Genomic DNA, 17223 nt, shown 5'->3' on the forward strand with positions numbered 1-17223 from the left:
GTCCCGGCCTTCGTGCTGGCCACAGGTAACCGGCGGGACCGCCCACCCTCGGGCTGCAACCCGAGACGCTACTAACTACACCTGTTCTCTGGGCTGGAACCCACACCGCGCAACTAACCCACCCACAGCCTTTGCAAATAATGAAAAGGCAATTCTAAGTCACTGCAAATAGCCTTCGGATTTGGCGGAGCATGCAATTCAATGATCGATCCCCCAGGTCCGTGGGCCTGTGGTCTTGAGAGCCTTGAGACACCCTAACCTTAAACTTAACCCTAACCCTAACCCAAACCCTTTGCAAATAATAAAAAGGTAATTCTAAGTCACTTGCCATAGCCTTCGGATTTGTGCGAAGCATGCAATTCAGTGATTGATCCCCCAGGGCCATGGGCCTGTGGTCTTGAGAGCCTTGAGACACCCGAAAATCCTAACCCTAAAACCCTAACCCTAACCCTAACCCAATTCCGTGCTTCCCTCAGCGCCTCGCTCCCCACTCGGCAGGCATTCCTAGATTTCACAATTGGCTAAAGCCAGGTCGGCCAGAGTCAAAGGGCAAAGAACAGCCGGTGGGCCTGGTTCCAGGCTGGCTCAGAATACCCTCGCCAGACACACCATCCCCTCTGACAGGTTACTAAACACAGGTTACTGGGACTGATCTGTAAAAAGTGCTTCTCCACTTCTTGGGGAGGAAATTAAATGAGAATGAACTAGGCAACTTACAAATCGTGAAAGTACTGATGTCGCTAAAACGCTTGCTCTTATTTTTTAAAAACAGGAACAGACTTTGCCTGGGTTCAAAGCCTGACAACCCTATAAGGCTGTGCAGCTTGAGTCAAATTACTTAACCTCTCTGAGTCTATACTTCATGTGTTATCGAATTGAGTTTTGTGAGGATTAAATGAGAGAGTGTAAGGCACTACTTAGAATTTAAAAATAGATATATTCCAAGACAGAGACTACTGAATATATAAGGTTACTAGTTAGTCCTCTAGGTGTGCTGAGCCTTCAGAAGGTTTTGGTGGTTCCCTAGTACAGAGCCTGTGTGTCATGTAATAAATGCCTAATAACTATCATCCTTACATAGAGGGGAAACCCCTCCAAAGGGCTGCATTCTGTCAGTGAGGATGCTTGAGTAGTCATGGCTGGAAGTGAGCTGGGAGCTAAGTTAGTCCAGCCAGGAACTGGGTTATCACCTCTTTTTTTCAAAGCCTTCAAGCCATGCATATCATTCTGTGAGTTCGATCTTAATCCTCCTCTAGGATTTGGGTTCCAGGTTAGCCTGATTCTGAATGATGCCGTGATAGTCCAGCTCATTCTTAGAGCAAATAGAGGCCACTTTCCCCTTTGGGAGAGAATGGTGTCACATCTGTATTGGGAAGGCACTGGAGGGAGACAGGAGTCTGTGTTTAGATTTCACCTCAAAAACCTCAACAGTTTAACTTGGCACCTAAGCCACCCCAGCAGCAGGTGGGAAGCCCTCTGGATTTTGTGGGAAATGACAGCAGGCAGCAGGATCACCACCACCTCAATTTGGGAAGTGATGGCAGGGGCAGCCAACCCCATCAGCTCGTAGTTCCGAGAACATCACTGCATTAAGAAAATGAAATCTTGCCCGGCTGGTGTGGCTCAGAGGTTGAGCGTCAACCTATGAACCAGAGAATGTCATGGTTCGATTCCCGGTCAGGGCATATGCCCGTGTTGTGGGCTTGATCCCCAGTGTGGGGTGTGCAGGGAAGGGGCGGGGGGCAGGAGGGAGCATGTGGGAGGCAGCTGATCAATGATTCTCTCTCATTACTGATGTTTCTATCTCTCTCCCTCTTCCTTCCTCTCTGAAATCAATAAAAATATATTTTAAAAGAAAATGAAATCCTAAATTCTCTACTTAGAAAAATACAAAAAAGGTGGACTGACTGTTCAATCAAGATCACTACTCTGTCCTTCCTCATCTAGGCGACCCTGTGAAAGGGTTTCTGTTCCTCAATGTCATGTCTGTAAAATGAAGATGACAACAGTGCCCGTCTCAGAAAATTGCTGAGTCCACCTCCACTCCACCTGCCAAAATGAAAACTCCAGAATTTTGTTCACTGTATTCAAGTGCTAGAACAGTAGGTAGTTAACACTTGTTAAATGAATAACTAAAATGAAATTTGGAGGAGAATATGCTGATTGGCAAATGTAAACAACTGGTTCTCTTAAGAGTTCTATTCCTATTGGAAATTAAACTTCTGGCTTTAATATCAACATTTATTACATCACTAATCCGTGCCAACCACTCCACACACATAATCACATGGGATTCTCAAAGGAAACCTTTGTTGGGGGGAATAGCAGTGCCATTTTACACATGAGGACACCAAAGCCGCACTTAGCTTAGCTTTCTAGCAGTCCCTTATTTCCATCGAATTCCTCATTCTCCTCTTATTAAATGTGCTTTTCATGTTGCATCAGCATCCAGATAAAGACCTTTTTATTCAGGTTTGCTGTTAAGTTCCACAGGCATGTTTTACTCTTTTGATGATAAATTTGCTGTGTTTTGACACATCACATGTAAAAAGGGCTCTGTGGCCTAGTCTGTAACTGATCGCATACTGGTACCTTTGTAGGACTGTGCAAACTCAGGAATACAAGAAATATTTTATTTTTCACAACTTAATTTGAGACTCCACTCTGCCTTATTGGTTGACGTAGTTTCATCCCTCCACTTGCTGCCCCTTTCCTGATATATATGTGAGCAAAGGTTTCTGAAAATAGCCAAGGCCTTGGAGAGGAGGGCCTTTCGGTCCTCGGCTTGCACAGGTTACCAGGGAAGCGTCATCCGCCACCTCCCTGTGGCCCCTGCCCCCGCCCCTCCTCCTGCTGCCTCTGTCACAGCAGCAGCCTCTCCGTGGTGTGTGGGGAAGTTAACACAGGCCGGCCCTCTGCACTCAGGACCTCCAGCCTCTTTTCTCAGTCCAGAGGAAGTTTCCCTATTGACCAAGAGAAATGTTTCTCCCCTTAGAGAGCAGGAAGCAGCTGGGGCGGATAATGTAGAAAAAAGAGAACGCCCTGGAGCTGGAGAGGGTCCAAAGGGGAAAAGGGGGACATATATAATACCTTCAACAATAAAGATTTTAAAAAGAGAACTCATGGACATGGACAGCAGTGTGGTGGTTGTGGGGGGGAGGGGGAGGTGGAAGAGGGCACAGAGGGGATAAATGGTGACGAAAAAAATACATATATAGGACACTCCTTGGCCAACAGATCTCTTTCCCCTGCGATCGTTTTCCACAAAACCTGCTTCTCCCCTGCCATGTGCCTCCCCCAGAGGCCGTGATCACCAAGCCCACTGGAATTGGGGAGGAGAAAGAGAGGAAAATTCAAGAAGGGGGTAAACAGTTTTAATATCCCGAAATATCAGCCAGCCCCATTCCTTTGGAAATGTAAATTCAGTATTTCAAACAACTGACCTTCAGGTGAAACTTTGGTTATGTCGGCACTTAAAATACCTATAAAAACCCTGATGCAAAATAATACCATACATGTCAGTGGTTGCACAGTGGCTTGTTCTGAGTATTTGCCTGCAGTATTTGCCTGAGATGAAATATATAAGTGAGTAAGTGTTTGTATGTAACGTATAGGAAAAGTCTCTTTTTTTCCCCATTTTGTTTGACATTAGATTTGAAGAAAACCAATTTGTGAATAGGGCTCCAAATCCTCACTATTTAAAACCACTCCTAGTAGTATGAGAGGGGACCTACATTTTCCTTCGTAGTTTCCACACGTTGAGGCCCCAGGGTTTTCCTCTCTCTGTCTCTATGATGTTTCCTAGAAAAAAAGATACTCAGAATAGTTAACAAATATGCATGTATAATTTAAGGAAAACATGCATTCAAGTGCACTTGTACAACTTATGCAAACATCAAATTAAAAATAGAAAGATGTACTTGGCTAAAGCTCTATTATTATTTACTTGATGCTTACTCATTTTGAAGATGCATTTTTGTTTCATTCCTTTTTATGATAGGAAGAACCCTCTACCTCCTCTACACTCCCCCCCCCCGCAACATAAACATATGAAAAATTGTATGATTTATATTGCTAAACTACTAAAACACACTATTCAAACGCATCTTTTTTAGATCTCCTGGTGGATGTTCCTGGTCATGGGAAGGTGGTAGTGGACATTGCATATGGTGGCGCATTTTATGCATTTGTTAGTGCTGAAAAGTTAGGACTTGATGTTTGTTCTGCAAAGACAAGGTACCTTGTGGATGCAGCAAGTACAGTGACAGAAGCAGTGAAAGCTCAGGTCAGTACTGTTGCTGCCATCAACACTGCTGCTTTTCATGATACCAGCTGACTTCATTCTTTTTAAAAATATATATTTTTCTTGATTTCAGGGAGGAAGGGAGAGGGAGAGAGAGATATTAGTAAATATCAATGATGAGAATCATTGATCAGGTGCCTCCTCATCAGTGATGAGAATCATCGATCAGGTGCCTCCTGCACGTCCCCCACTGGGGATCCAGCCTGCAACTTGTGCCCTGACCAGAAATCCAACCGGAGACCTCTTGGTTCCTAGGTCGATGCTCAACTGCTGAGCCACACCCACCTGGGCTGACTTCATTCTTTACAATAAATCATTCTTTTTCCATCCAATTGTTTCTCTTACCTAATAGCATCTGCATCCCGGTAACTTTTGCTTGCTCTTGGCCTCTCACAGTCTTTGTCTCTATCACTAGTATTCACTTCAGCTCTAGATACTCATTGCCTGGTTTCTCCACATGATCCCCTTCAAGCTCCTGAGAGTGAGGATATGGTTGCCTTAGCTCCTCCTGTTTGGGCAGCCATGGCCAGCCTGTGGATTGACCATCCTGGGCTCAGCACCTCAAAGAGTGTGTGTGTTTAGTTAGTGGGGGTGTGTATAAAATAGGACTGTTCCATTAGTAGAGGCTATGTGCAGGGCAACTTCCTTAGGAAGGACTCACACTTCCACCTGGCCAGTGTGACTCAGTGGTTGAGCATCCACCCATGAACCAGGAGGTCACAGTTTGATTTCCAGTCAGGGCACATGCCCAGATTGTGGGTTTGATCCCCAGTAGGGGGCGTGCAGGAGGCAGCCGGTCAATTATTCTCTCTCATCACTGCTTCTATCTCTCTCTCCCTCTCCCTTCCTCTCTTTGAAATCAAAAAAAAAAAAAAATAACAAATACTTCCAATAAAACTATGTTTATTCATCTAGACAAAGATGTCATTCTAGCATTTAGTGCCTTGACCCAAAAGGTGTTTTAAAAATGATAAGGGTGGAAAAATTATGTCTAAGGGAGCCCCATCTATGTTATTTAAAATATAAACGTGAATCAAAGTATTTATTTTACATGTGGTTGATAATTTTTTGTTATTTGCAGTTTAAAATTACTCATCCTGATAGTGAAGACCTTGGATCTAGACAAAGATGTCCTTCTAGCATTTAGTGCCTTGACCCAACAGGTGTTTTAAAAATGATAAAGGTGGAAAAATTATGTCTAAGAGAGCCCCATATATGTTATTTAAAATATAAACTTGAATCAAAGTATTTATTTTACATGTGGTTGATAATTTTTTGTTATTTGCAGTTTAAAATTACTCATCCTGATAGTGAAGACCTTGCCTTTCTATATGGAACTATATTAACAGATGGAAAAGACACTTACAGTGAGGAGCCAACCACCAACATCTGTGTGTTTGCAGATGAGCAGGTATTAAAACTGTGATTTTTAGGCACAAAAGTCATGCGATGTGGAAGTAGAGCACTATGAACTTTCTTATCTTTGTTTATTCTGAAACAGGTTGACCGAAGTCCTACGGGCTCAGGAGTGACAGCCCGAATTGCCTTACAGTATCACAAAGGGCTTCTGGAACTGAACCAGACCAGAGCCTTTAAAAGCAGTGCCACTGGCTCAGTCTTCACCGGGAAGGCTGTGAGGGTGAGTGACACCCTTACCTTCTTCTGTAAATGTGTTACTTTGGAGACTGAAGAGGCGTGAGTCGGGTGTGTGATGAGTTTCTTCACACAGCTCTCAGAAGACAATTTTCAAACAGACCTGTAAAAACTTCAGCTAGGATACTGGTCCTCAAAGTGAGGTGTGAAAACCCCTGGGGGTTCCCAGGGTCCTTTCCATGGGTCCACAAGGCCAAAACAATGTTCGTAATAATACTAAGACATTGTTTGCTTTTCACTTTCATTCTCTCATCAGTGTACAGTTCTCCAGAGGCAGAATAATGCGCTATCCCAGCTGACTGAATGTAGGAGCAGATATGAGGATCTAGCTGTCTTCTTTACAGCCAGACATTGGATGTTTCCAAAAATGTAAAACAATGCCATTTTTCTCATTGGTTTTTTTGTTTGTTTTGGCAAATGTTATTTTCACAAAAATTTGTGGTTTATTAATAAACTCATAACATGCAGTGAGTTTATTTTTTAAACGAATTAATGAAAAAATATCTTTAATTTTTTAAAAAGCAAATATTAATATATATATCCTACGTGAACAAAAACTATTTTGAGTTCCTCAAACCTGAAGGTGTAAAGGGGTCCTGGCACCAAAATGTCTGAGAGCCATTAAACTAGGGTTTGGATGTTTTGTTTGCTTGTTTTTATTCTATAGGAGTGTTTCATTTTATAATAGGATGTGAAAGTCCTGAAAAGTTGTGGGCAGAATTTTTATAATGGAATCAAATATTAAATGTGCTACTAGAGCTAATTAATGAATTTACTCATTAATAAATGAAATCTACAGGATAACTTGTTTACATCTAGTAAGTGAATCTACTCATAAAGAGTCCTTTAACATAGCAATCTATCCTAATACTTTTATATCCTAAAATAGCTTTTTTAAAAAATCGTCACCCGAGGATATGTTTATTGATTTGAGAGAGAGAGAGAGAGAGAAAGAGAGAGAAGAGAAGAGAAAGAGAAAGAGATGAGGGAGAAACAGTGATTGGTTGCCTCCTGTAGGTCCCCCAAGCGAGGAATCAACTGGCAACCTAGGTATGTGCCCTGACCGGGAATTGAACCTGCACTCTTTGGTGCACTAGATGATGCTCAACCAACTGAGCCACATGGCCAGGGAAATACAGATGTTTTTAAAGTTTGATTTTTCTAAATATTGAATTTTCATTAAGTTAGGCATTCCTATACATTACCTGATCTTATGAGGTACCAAGCCATTACGTTGTATGCAAAAATTTGGGATACATTGTCTTCAAGTCTCAGAATGAAGATAAAGTAATAATCTATAATATTTATTGGGTGTTTCACATGTCAGTTTCCAAGCTAAACACATTATGCATACCATATCATTTAATTCTCACAAGAATTCGGGGAGGTCAATACTATTCTTCTTCTTTAACAAATGATAAATTGGAGAGTTTTGCCAAAAGTCAAAGAGTAATGGATCCAGACTATGAACATGGATCTCTCTAAGCAGACCCCACACTGTTAAGCATTATATTATACTAGAGGCCCGGTGCACAAAAATTTGTGCACTCGCAGGGGGAGAGGGAGGTCCCTCAGCCCGGCCTGTGCCCTCTCACAGTCTGGGACCCCTCAGGGGATGACCACCTGCTGGCTTAGGCCCGCTCCTCGGAGGATTGGGCCTAAGATGGCAATCAGACATCCCTCTGGCAGCCCGGGAGTCCTCGGGGGATGTCCACTTGCCAGCGGGGAGCAGGCCTAAACTGCAGTCGGACATCCTTAGCACTGCTGGGGAGGCAGGAGAGGCTCCCACCACCACCGCTCTACTGGCAGCCATCAGCCTGGCTTGTGGCTGAGCAGAGCTCCTCCCATGTGAGAGCGCCCTGACCACCAGAGGGCAGCTCCTGCATTGAGCATCTGCCCCCTGGTGGTCAGTGTGTGTCATAGTGACCAGTCATTCCCAGTCCTTCTGCTGTTAGGGTCAGTTTGCATATTACCCTTTTACTATATAGGATAGAGGCCTGGTGCACGGTTGCAGGCTGGCCACAGCCCCCAGCCACCCAAGCTCCCAGTGAAGGCTGGCTGGAAGCAGGTATCTAGGATTTATTTTTCTTCTATAATTGAAACTTTGTTGCCTTGAGTGGAGGCCACAGCTGGCCAGGGCAGGCAGGAAGCTTGGCTTCCTCCATGGCTGGGGCAACCAAGCCTCCTGCTTGCTCCTGCTCCGTGGCTGCGGGCCGCCATCTTGGTTGGGTTAATTTGCATATAGTCGCCTCCATTGGCTGGTGGGCGTGGCTTGGGGCGTAGCGGGGGTGCAGTCAATTTTCATGTTTCTCTTTTATTAGATTAGACACGAGACCTGGTGCATGAAATTCATGCACAGGGCGGGTGTCCCTCAGCGTGGTCTGTACCCTCTCTAATCTGGGACCCCTTGGGGGATATCTGACTGCTGATTTAGGCCCCATCCCTGCAGGATCCAACTGCCGTCCCCTGCTTGCTTGCCTCCAACTGCTGTCCCCTGCCAGCCTGCTTGTCCCCAACTGCCCTCCCCTGCTGGCCTGATCGCTCCCAACTGCCCTCCTCCGCTGGCCTGTTTGCCCCTAACAGCCTCTGCCTCAGCCCCGCCACCATGGCTTTGTCCGGAAGGACGTCTGGAAGGTCTCCCGGAAGGTTCTCCTGGTCTAATTAGCATATTACCCTTTTATTAGTATAGATTAGACAAGGCAAGTTTTCAGTGAGGCTTTATATTATAGCAGCTTTACAAAAAGACTAGTAGCCCTGCGCACAAATCCGTGCGTGAGTAGCTCGCTGCTGCTTGCCTCAGCTGGCCACCCCGCCCACCACCACTGGTAGCTCTCCACCGCTCATAGCTTGCTGCTCTGCCCTCCTGTAGCTCTCCACTGCTTGTAGATCGGTCATGACGTTACAGCGTCCTAATTTGCATATTCCTCTATTATTATATTAGATAATAAAATTACTGTACCCTAAGCTCATAATTGATATTTACCTTAAGCTTCAGTTATCCTGTTTGTTTTTTTAAAATTAGAAAATGAAAAGATACTCTGTAGTGAAGATTTGAAGTTATTTAATCCCAATTATCATACTTGCCAGAACATCTTCCTTTGCACCACTGACCTTTCATCTCTGGGCTCTTCCAGGCTCTCTGATAGTATCTCCATCTCTTTCCCTGCCCAGCTTCCTTTCCCCATCCTTCCGTTCAGAAGCCCCCAGCATTTTATCCTTAGCTTCCTTCTCATCAGCAATTTGATGCCACTGGGACATTTCACCCACTTCTGAAGTTTCAACTCTCAGCCACCCACTGATGACTTCCAAACCTTCCTCCCTCCCATGCCTACCCTGGGCTTCTCTCCTGAGTCTAACAGGTATGTTCCCAACTGTCCAGTAAACTCATCTCAAAATGACTGTCCCAGAGATATCGCAAACTCAACTTGTTAAAAACATCTTTCTTCCTAAAGGTGCCTCTCCTGCCACATTCCCCATCACTTTCAAGCTAAAAGCTGTAGTCACATTTATTTCTATTCCTTACTTCCCACATATCAGTCCCCAGGCCTGTCAGTTCTTCCTCCAAAGTATCTCTGTATTTTGCTCTTCTCCAGCCTCACTAAAAATTACCCCAGTGACTGTAGAGTCCATCAATGAATTAAGCTTCCCTTTCCACAGGGTTCTGGGTGTCTAGTTTCTCTCCTCTCCAGTTGTCTCCCACTGTACAGCTTAATTCATGTAAAACACAGACCTGATCAGGTCGCTCTCCTTTCATTGGATTAACTCTTGGGTTTTCTTTAAAGTGATAGAAATTAACAATATGACTTAAACCGGATACAATGTGAATGCGGTATTTTGATATTGTACTCCTTTCACCTTTTTTCAGGAAGCAAAGTGTGGGGATTTTAATGCGGTTATAGTGGAAGTATCCGGACAAGCCCATTACACGGGAACAGCAAGCTTTACAATAGAAGACGACGACCCACTGAGGGATGGGTTTCTTCTCAAGTGACTTCTATGACTTTTAAAGGCTTTCTTTTTAAAGCAATCGTTATCTATCAGTAATTTTCATCTGAATTATGTGGAAACCTATATCCAAATTGTACATGTAAGCCAATTCCCATTTTTCTAAAATAGTACACTATGGCTAAATATAAAATCATTATACCTCAGAGATGCATAGATATATAGGTATAGCTCCTGAAATACAGGTACATAGTAGAAAACAATCAGTGAATCACTACAGTGGGACAAGTCTCATACTCTACCAGCTACATGCCAGGTAGATTTATAACATGATGTCCTGGCTAGTGTGGCTCAGTTGGATGAGCTTCGTTCCATGCACCAAAAGGTCGCTGGTTCGATTCCAGGTCATCTCATACTCTACCAGCTACATGCCAGGTAGATTTATAACATGATGTCCTGGCTAGTGTGGCTCAGTTAGATGAGCTTCGTTCCATGCACCAAACGGTCGCTAGTTCGATTCCAGGTCAGGGCACAGACAGGGTAGTGGGCTTGATCCCTAGTATGGGGTGTGCAGGAGGCAGCCGAGATGTTTCTCTCTAACATTGATGTTTCTCTCTCTCCTTTCCCTTGTTATCTCTCTAAAATCAATAAAAACATGTTAAAAAAATAAAATATGAAAGAAATGGTAACTCTTGGTATTCTTGCCTGTGAGCCTGTTAAAAATACATTTGATCATTACCAGTCATTATAAAATGAAGAATTAAAATTATTCAACGTGTAATGCTCTCAATATTCCTTAAACTCTGCTGTGATTAGTAGTATTTCTTTTTTCTGAGCCGACAGAAACTGAAGTAATTCATTTAAACTGGCTTTGCCATCCACCAAGTCTGTGTAGACCCAGTCATTAGGTCTATGATTTAATCACCTGACTAAAATCAATTACACAACAAAATAATGTTTTCCACTCATTCCTATTACATTCTTTGGTAAAGAAATCGTGTCTAAAAAATAACACTATCACTAACTTTTCCCCACTTTATTAATGCTCCTTTTTCTCTGGGAAACTATCCATCCCCTGAACATAGCCTCCTGGGACCACCAGGCAGGGGAAGGGGTACACCGATCAGGCTCTTGCTCCCAGGACCTGGGATTTGTTGTTGTTGTTGTTAATCCTCACCCAAGGATATTTCTCCATTGATTTTTAGGGAGATTGGAAGAGAGAGGGAAAGACAGAGAGAAACATCGATGTGAGAGAAACAGATCGATTGTTTGCCTCCTGCACAAGCCCAAACTAGGGCCCAGGCTGGGGAGGAGCCTGCAACCAAGGTACACACACCCTTGACTAGAATCAAACCAGGGACCCTTTGGTCCGCAGGCTGACGCTCTATCCACTGAGCCAAACCAGCTAGAGCAGGATCTGGGATCTTGAGAGAAATGACATTCAGTTTATGAATGGTTGAAGCAGACTTATTCCGATAGTGCCTTAAAGAGATCACCCTCAATTAGTGTCTGCTATCTCTACCCACAGAGCTGCCCTGACTTCTCTTGTTCTTGGGGCTGGCTGTTAGACTATCCTTCTATAATCTGTAAATTCCTTTCTTGTTTAAGGGAGACAGTGCCCTATAAGTATTGCTTATCTCCAAAGACCCTAATCCATACACTAGCTCCTTAAAAATCTCTTCTGCTCTTTGCTGTAAATGCCTGACTTCAGACTCCTTCATTTCTTCCCTGGCCATTACAAGGCCTTTTCCTAACTGGTGTCCCAGCTGCTAACTTCTCCTCTGATAGTTACTCAAAAAATATTTCTTTTGTGTGTTTTCCTAACAGTTTTCCAGAGTGCTAAGTGCTAGGAATCTAATAAAAAGCCAAACAGGTCAAGTCCTAGTCTTAACAGAGTCTACAAGTTGACCATGGGAGGCAAGTAATAGTCATGAAAACATAATTACAGACAGTGTGGTATGTCCTACAAGCCCAGGGGGCTTACCCTGAGGGACTAACATTCATGCAGAGATGGGGGTGCTATGGGATTGGGGGAAGGAGTGGTGGTGGAGCTTTCTCTGCAGAAGACCTAGCAGGTACAAATGCCCTAAGGAACTCACAATAGGCCAGTGTGGTTAGAGTGGAGCAAAAAAGAAGGAAAGTGGCCCAAAATGAGACTAGAGAGGAAACAGATGTGAAATCATGCAGTGCTTTGCAGTAAACAGTAAGAATTGGGATCCTTACCCTAAATTAAATGGAGAAAGCCAAGAGAATGTTTAAATAAGTGGCATGATCAAATTATTTTGTTTAAAAAAAGCATTCTGCCTACAATGTGGAGTAGGGGCTGGATGGGGGGAGACCCAGCTAGGAGGTGTCAGCAATAGTCCAAAGAGAGGATGAGAGCTAAGATTCAGGTGGACGATGGAGTGATGGAGGAAATGAATGGATACAAAGATATTTAACAAGTAAAATTCCCAGGTTTTGGTGATGAGGAAGAGAAAATTTATCTTGAAAGAACCCTAAGTTTTTAGTTTTTGCCTAGAAAACTAGGTGGAAGGTGGTGCCCTTTTTTTTTTTTTAGATTCAAAATATTGAGGACTAAGGTTTTTAGGAAAGATCACGAATTCCATTTTGGTCACCTTACATTTGAGGTGCTTTTGCACATCAAGGGTCATTGCCAAGTAGCAAGATACATGGTTTGGAGCTAGGGACATAATTTAGAGTTGTGAGTATATAGTTTTCAAAGCTGTGGCTGTGAGTGAGATGGGGGAGGAAGTCCCAAGCTGCCCAGGACAGGGCACTGGATTCTAGCATTTAAAGGTAGGTGAGGGAGGATGAACTAGCTGAGGACACTGAGGCGAACGAGGAAGACGGGAAACCAGGAGAGTGTGAGGTCACTCATCTTTCTGAACCATGCCTGATCATGGCCCTCCCTGGTTTAAACTCCTTCAATGGCTACACTTGAAACTAAAGAGAAAATGAACAAATGGGACTACATCAAAATAAAAAGCTTCTGCACAGCAAAAGAAACCATCAACAAAACAACAAGAAAACCCACTGCGTGGGAAAACATATTTGCCAACGTCATATCTGATAAGGGCCTAATCTCCAAAATTTATAGGGAACTCATACAACTTAACAAAAAGAAGATAAACAATCCAATCAAAAAATGGGCAAAGGACCTAAATAGACACCTTTCAAAAGAGGACATTCAGAAAGCCAAGAGACATATGAAAACATGCTCAAAGTCACTAATCATCCGAGAGATGCAAATCAAAACAACAATGAGGTACCATCTCACACCTGTCAGAATGGCTATCATCAACAAATCAACAAACGACAAGTGCTGGAGAGGATGTGGAGAAAAAGGAACACTCGTGCACTGCTGGTGGGAATGCAGACTGGTGCAGCCACTATGGAAGACAGTATGGAGTTTCCTCAAAAAACAAAACATGGAACTCCCATTTGACCCTGTGATCCCACTTCTAGGAATATATCCCAAGAAACCAGAAACACCAATCAGAAAGGATATATGCACCCATATGTTCATAGCAGCACAATTCACCATAGCTAAGATCTGGAAACAGCCTAAGTGCCCATCAGTAGATGAATGGATTAGAAAACTGTGGTACATCTACACGATGGAATACTATGCTGCTGTAAAAAAGAAGGAACTCTTACCATTTGCAACAGCATGGATGGAACTGGAGAGCATTATGCTAAGTGAAATAAGCCAGTCAATGAAGGAAAAATACCACATGATCTCACACATTCATGGATAATAGAGACCATTATAAACTTTTGAACAATAATAGATACAGAGGCAGAGCTGCCTCAAACTGATTGTCAAACTGCAGTGGGAAGGCCAGAGAGGGTTGGGGGGCAGAAGGGAGGGGAGTAAGAGATCAACCGAAGGACTTGTATGCATGCATATAAGCATAACCAATGGACATAAGACACGGGGGGGGGGGGGGGGCCAGGGGATTGTCAAGGGCGGGGAAAAAAAAAAGAAAAATAAAATAAAATAAAAAATAAATAAAATAAACTCCTTCAATGGCTAGTGCCATTACCCTGTCTTCTCCCAATTAAGTTCCATCTCTGTAACACTGCACGCAAGGCCTTTGTAAGAGGGCCCCAATCAGTTTTCATTGTTTTTCCCCCTCTTCACTCCCTACCCCACATAGCCTAAGAAACAGATATTTCTCGCCAGTACCCAAGAGTAAAGTATTTAGATATTAACCTTCAGATTTCACACATGCATCAAATGTCCTTACTTTTCTTTCTTCTTCTTCTTCTTTTTTTTTGAGAGTCCAATGTCACCTCTTGCACAGTCTTCATTCTCTATCACCTTCCCTAGGACGAGTTAGTCACCTCCATAGAATTTCATTGGTATGTTTTTAACAACACTTTCCACATTGCAATATATTTGTGTGTACCTAAGGCTGTAAGATTCTTCCAGCTGGAATCCTTATCTTACTCATTGTTTCTGAAAAAAGCACAGAGATTTTATAAATTAATCTATTATATTTTTGTCTTAGTTCAGTGGTTCTCAGCTGGGTTGATTTCCCTCCCACTCCCAATTCCTGGGGACATTTGCCAATATCTGGAGACATAACTTTTAGTTGTCACTACAGGGATATCATGGATAGAGGCTAGAGATAATGCTACACATCTGTAATGCATAGGGTAGCCCTCACAACTAAGAATTATTTGTCTCAAAAAGTCAATAATGCTGAGGCCGAGAAACACAGTCTTAGTTACCACCTTAAATGAACTATTTATGCTGTTAACTTCCAGTAGGATATTTTCCATCACTGAAATAAGCAACCAAGGCACTCCTATCATTGATTCTAAGACCTGCACATGTACCAATCATTTTTTAGAGCAGTGTTTCTCAAAACTTGATTGTGTATCAGAATCACTTGCAAGTCATGTGGCTGGGCCCCACCTTAGAATTTCAGATTCAGGTTGGGAGCCGGGCCTGAGAATCTGCATTTCTGACATGTTCTCAGGTCAGACTGATGCTGCTGGTCCAGGGTCCACACTTTACAAACCACAGCCTTAGAGAACCTGAGGGCTGATCTCACTTCCCCCCATTAGCAGCCATGCCCAGAAACTTGAGATGCACCTTCCCTGGGCCTACAGGCCCTGTTCCTGTCTCTCCCAACCAGATACCCAGAGCTGCATCTGTGGTGACTGCCTAGTTGGCAGCACCTTACACTCAAAACACATCACATTCCAGAGAACTGAGGAAGGCCAGGCCACAGAGAAGGAACACTCTCCCTTTCCCCACAACACGTGCGAGAGCCAATTATGCATGATTCTGGGTTCCAGGCTCTTCAAAGCAAGGTGATATCCTGCCACTACTAAAATCCATATCCTAGCTCCTCAGAGCACCTGTATCAGAGCCACCTGTGGGGTTTAGATTCTTAGGCCTGTCCTCAGTAATCCTGGGAGTCAACCAGTGAATCTGCATTTAATAAGCACAGTACATCAGTGGTTCCCAAAGTGTGGCCACCAGACCAGTAACATCCCCACCTGGGAACTTGTTAAGAGATGCAAAATTCTAGGACAGGACCCCAGACCCACTGAATCTGAAACCTGGGGTTGGGCCGACTCACTTAGTTTCAGCAAGAAGTCCAGGTGATTCTGTTAGATGCTCAAGGTTGAGAACACCTGGATTAACCTATCCTGCTGTTGTATCGTAAATCAGTGAGATAGATATGAGATGCCTTAATGAGCCAATTAATTAGGAGTCTTTTTCGCGTGGCTCAGAGGGAGGTGTTTCCCAAATCTCTGAGCAAACAAATAGAGGAAGTTCTCTCTATTTATACCTTTTTGGGCCCTTTGCAGATTTTACAAAGAGCTCTGTGGAGGTTATTGTTACAGATAGTTTATAACCTTGAATACATAATGAACCAATACTTGGCAGAAGAATATGGGAATTATTATCAGTATCAGTATTAGCCTGTTACATCAGATGGCTAGCTTGCAAGGTCAGTTAAGTTTTTATCTTTTTCTATTATTCAAACTAAAACAGTTATTTTACAGAATAAGGGACTATCTAAAAATAACAGAGTTGACCTACAGAATAAGAGACTGTCTAGGAATAACTGAGTAGTCCAAACAAGAGTTTCAAACAGCAGTTTTCCAAAGGAGGAATTACTATGCTTCACTGCCCCCTCGTTTAAAATCTCCACATTTGGACAGCTTTCACTTCAGGTTCTTGATTCCTTCCCTACCTGCGTATGCCGGAAACACCCACAGGGAGGCAAAGCATCCCGGGCGAGGGAAGGCCTTCCCAGGACCTCGTATCCAAGAAAAGAACTGGAGAATGAACCCTTGTTGAATTTGGTCATTTATGAGGGCCACTCCCGCTTTATTTGGCCAGAAAGCGGTCCCTGCGGAGGTCCTTTTGGCACTCGGAAGCCGGACCCCAGGCCGAGGCACCTGGCGGGGGGGGGGAGTGAAGTGGTGCGCGGCTTTTCGGAAGCACTTGGCCGGTGTCCCGCCCCGCGCTCCTGCGTAAACAGGCGGTTCCCTAGGCAACGCCTGGAACTCACGTCAAAGGCTCCGCAGGGGCCGCGGCGACCACCACCCCTCCGGCCAAGCCCCACTCCCGGCAGCTTGTAACCTTGAATACATAATGAACCAATACTTGGCAGAAGAATATGGGAATTATTATCAGTATCAGTATTAGCCTGTTACATCAGATGGCTAGCTTGCAAGGTCAGTTAAGTTTTTATCTTTTTCTATTATTCAAACGAAAACAGTTCTTTTACAGAATAAGGGACTATCTAAAAACAACAGAGTTGACCTACAGAATAAGAGACTGTCTAGGAATAACTGAGTAGTCCAGACAGCAGTTTTCCAAAGGAGGAATTACTATGCTTCACTGCCCCCTCGTTTAAAATCTCCACATTTGGACAGCTTTCACTTCAGGTTCTTGATTCCTTCCCTACCTGCGTATGCCGGAAACACCCACAGGGAGGCAAAGCATCCCCGGCGAGCGAAGGCCTTCCCAGGACCTCGTATCCAAGAAAAGAACTGGAGAATGAACCCTTGTTGAATTTGGTCATTTATGAGGGCCACTCCCGCTTTATTTGGCCAGAAATTGGTCCCTGCGGAGGTCCTTTTGGCACTCTGAAGCCCGACCCCAGGCCGAGGCACCTCGCGGGGACGTGAAGTTGTGCGCCAGCTTTTCGGCAGCACTTGGCCGGTGTCCCGCCCCGCGCTCCTGCGTAAACAGGCGGTTCCCTAGGCAACGCCTGGAACTCACGTCAAAGGCTCCGCAGGGGCCGCGGCGACCACCACCCCTCCGGCCAAGCCCCACTCCCGGCAGC

The 17223-nt window shown here is 44.1% G+C and overlaps 1 protein-coding gene and 1 long non-coding RNA gene across 2 annotated transcripts; one reads left to right on the plus strand and one right to left on the minus strand.

The window, feature by feature from the left end:
* Window positions 1-3: 3 nt before the first annotated feature.
* Window positions 4-10303, plus strand: L3HYPDH (L-3-hydroxyproline dehydratase (trans-); the record flags this gene model as incomplete). Its single annotated transcript, XM_014545956.1, has 5 exons — window positions 4-25; window positions 4116-4285; window positions 5592-5714; window positions 5805-5942; window positions 9822-10303. Coding segments are annotated over 5 exons (579 nt in total), but the record flags the coding sequence as incomplete, so codon positions are not given.
* Window positions 10304-15580: 5277 nt separating this feature from the next.
* On the minus strand, window positions 15581-16744 carry LOC106727443. Its single transcript, XR_001363631.1, has 2 exons — window positions 16515-16744; window positions 15581-15781 (listed from the first exon to the last, which is right to left on the minus strand). It is a non-coding gene; the product is annotated as an uncharacterized LOC106727443 (long non-coding RNA).
* Window positions 16745-17223: the final 479 nt, after the last annotated feature.

The sequence above is a fragment of the Myotis brandtii genome, unplaced genomic scaffold (genome assembly GCF_000412655.1).
Source record: "Myotis brandtii unplaced genomic scaffold, ASM41265v1 scaffold423, whole genome shotgun sequence".
Classification (NCBI taxonomy): Eukaryota; Metazoa; Chordata; class Mammalia; order Chiroptera; family Vespertilionidae; genus Myotis; species Myotis brandtii.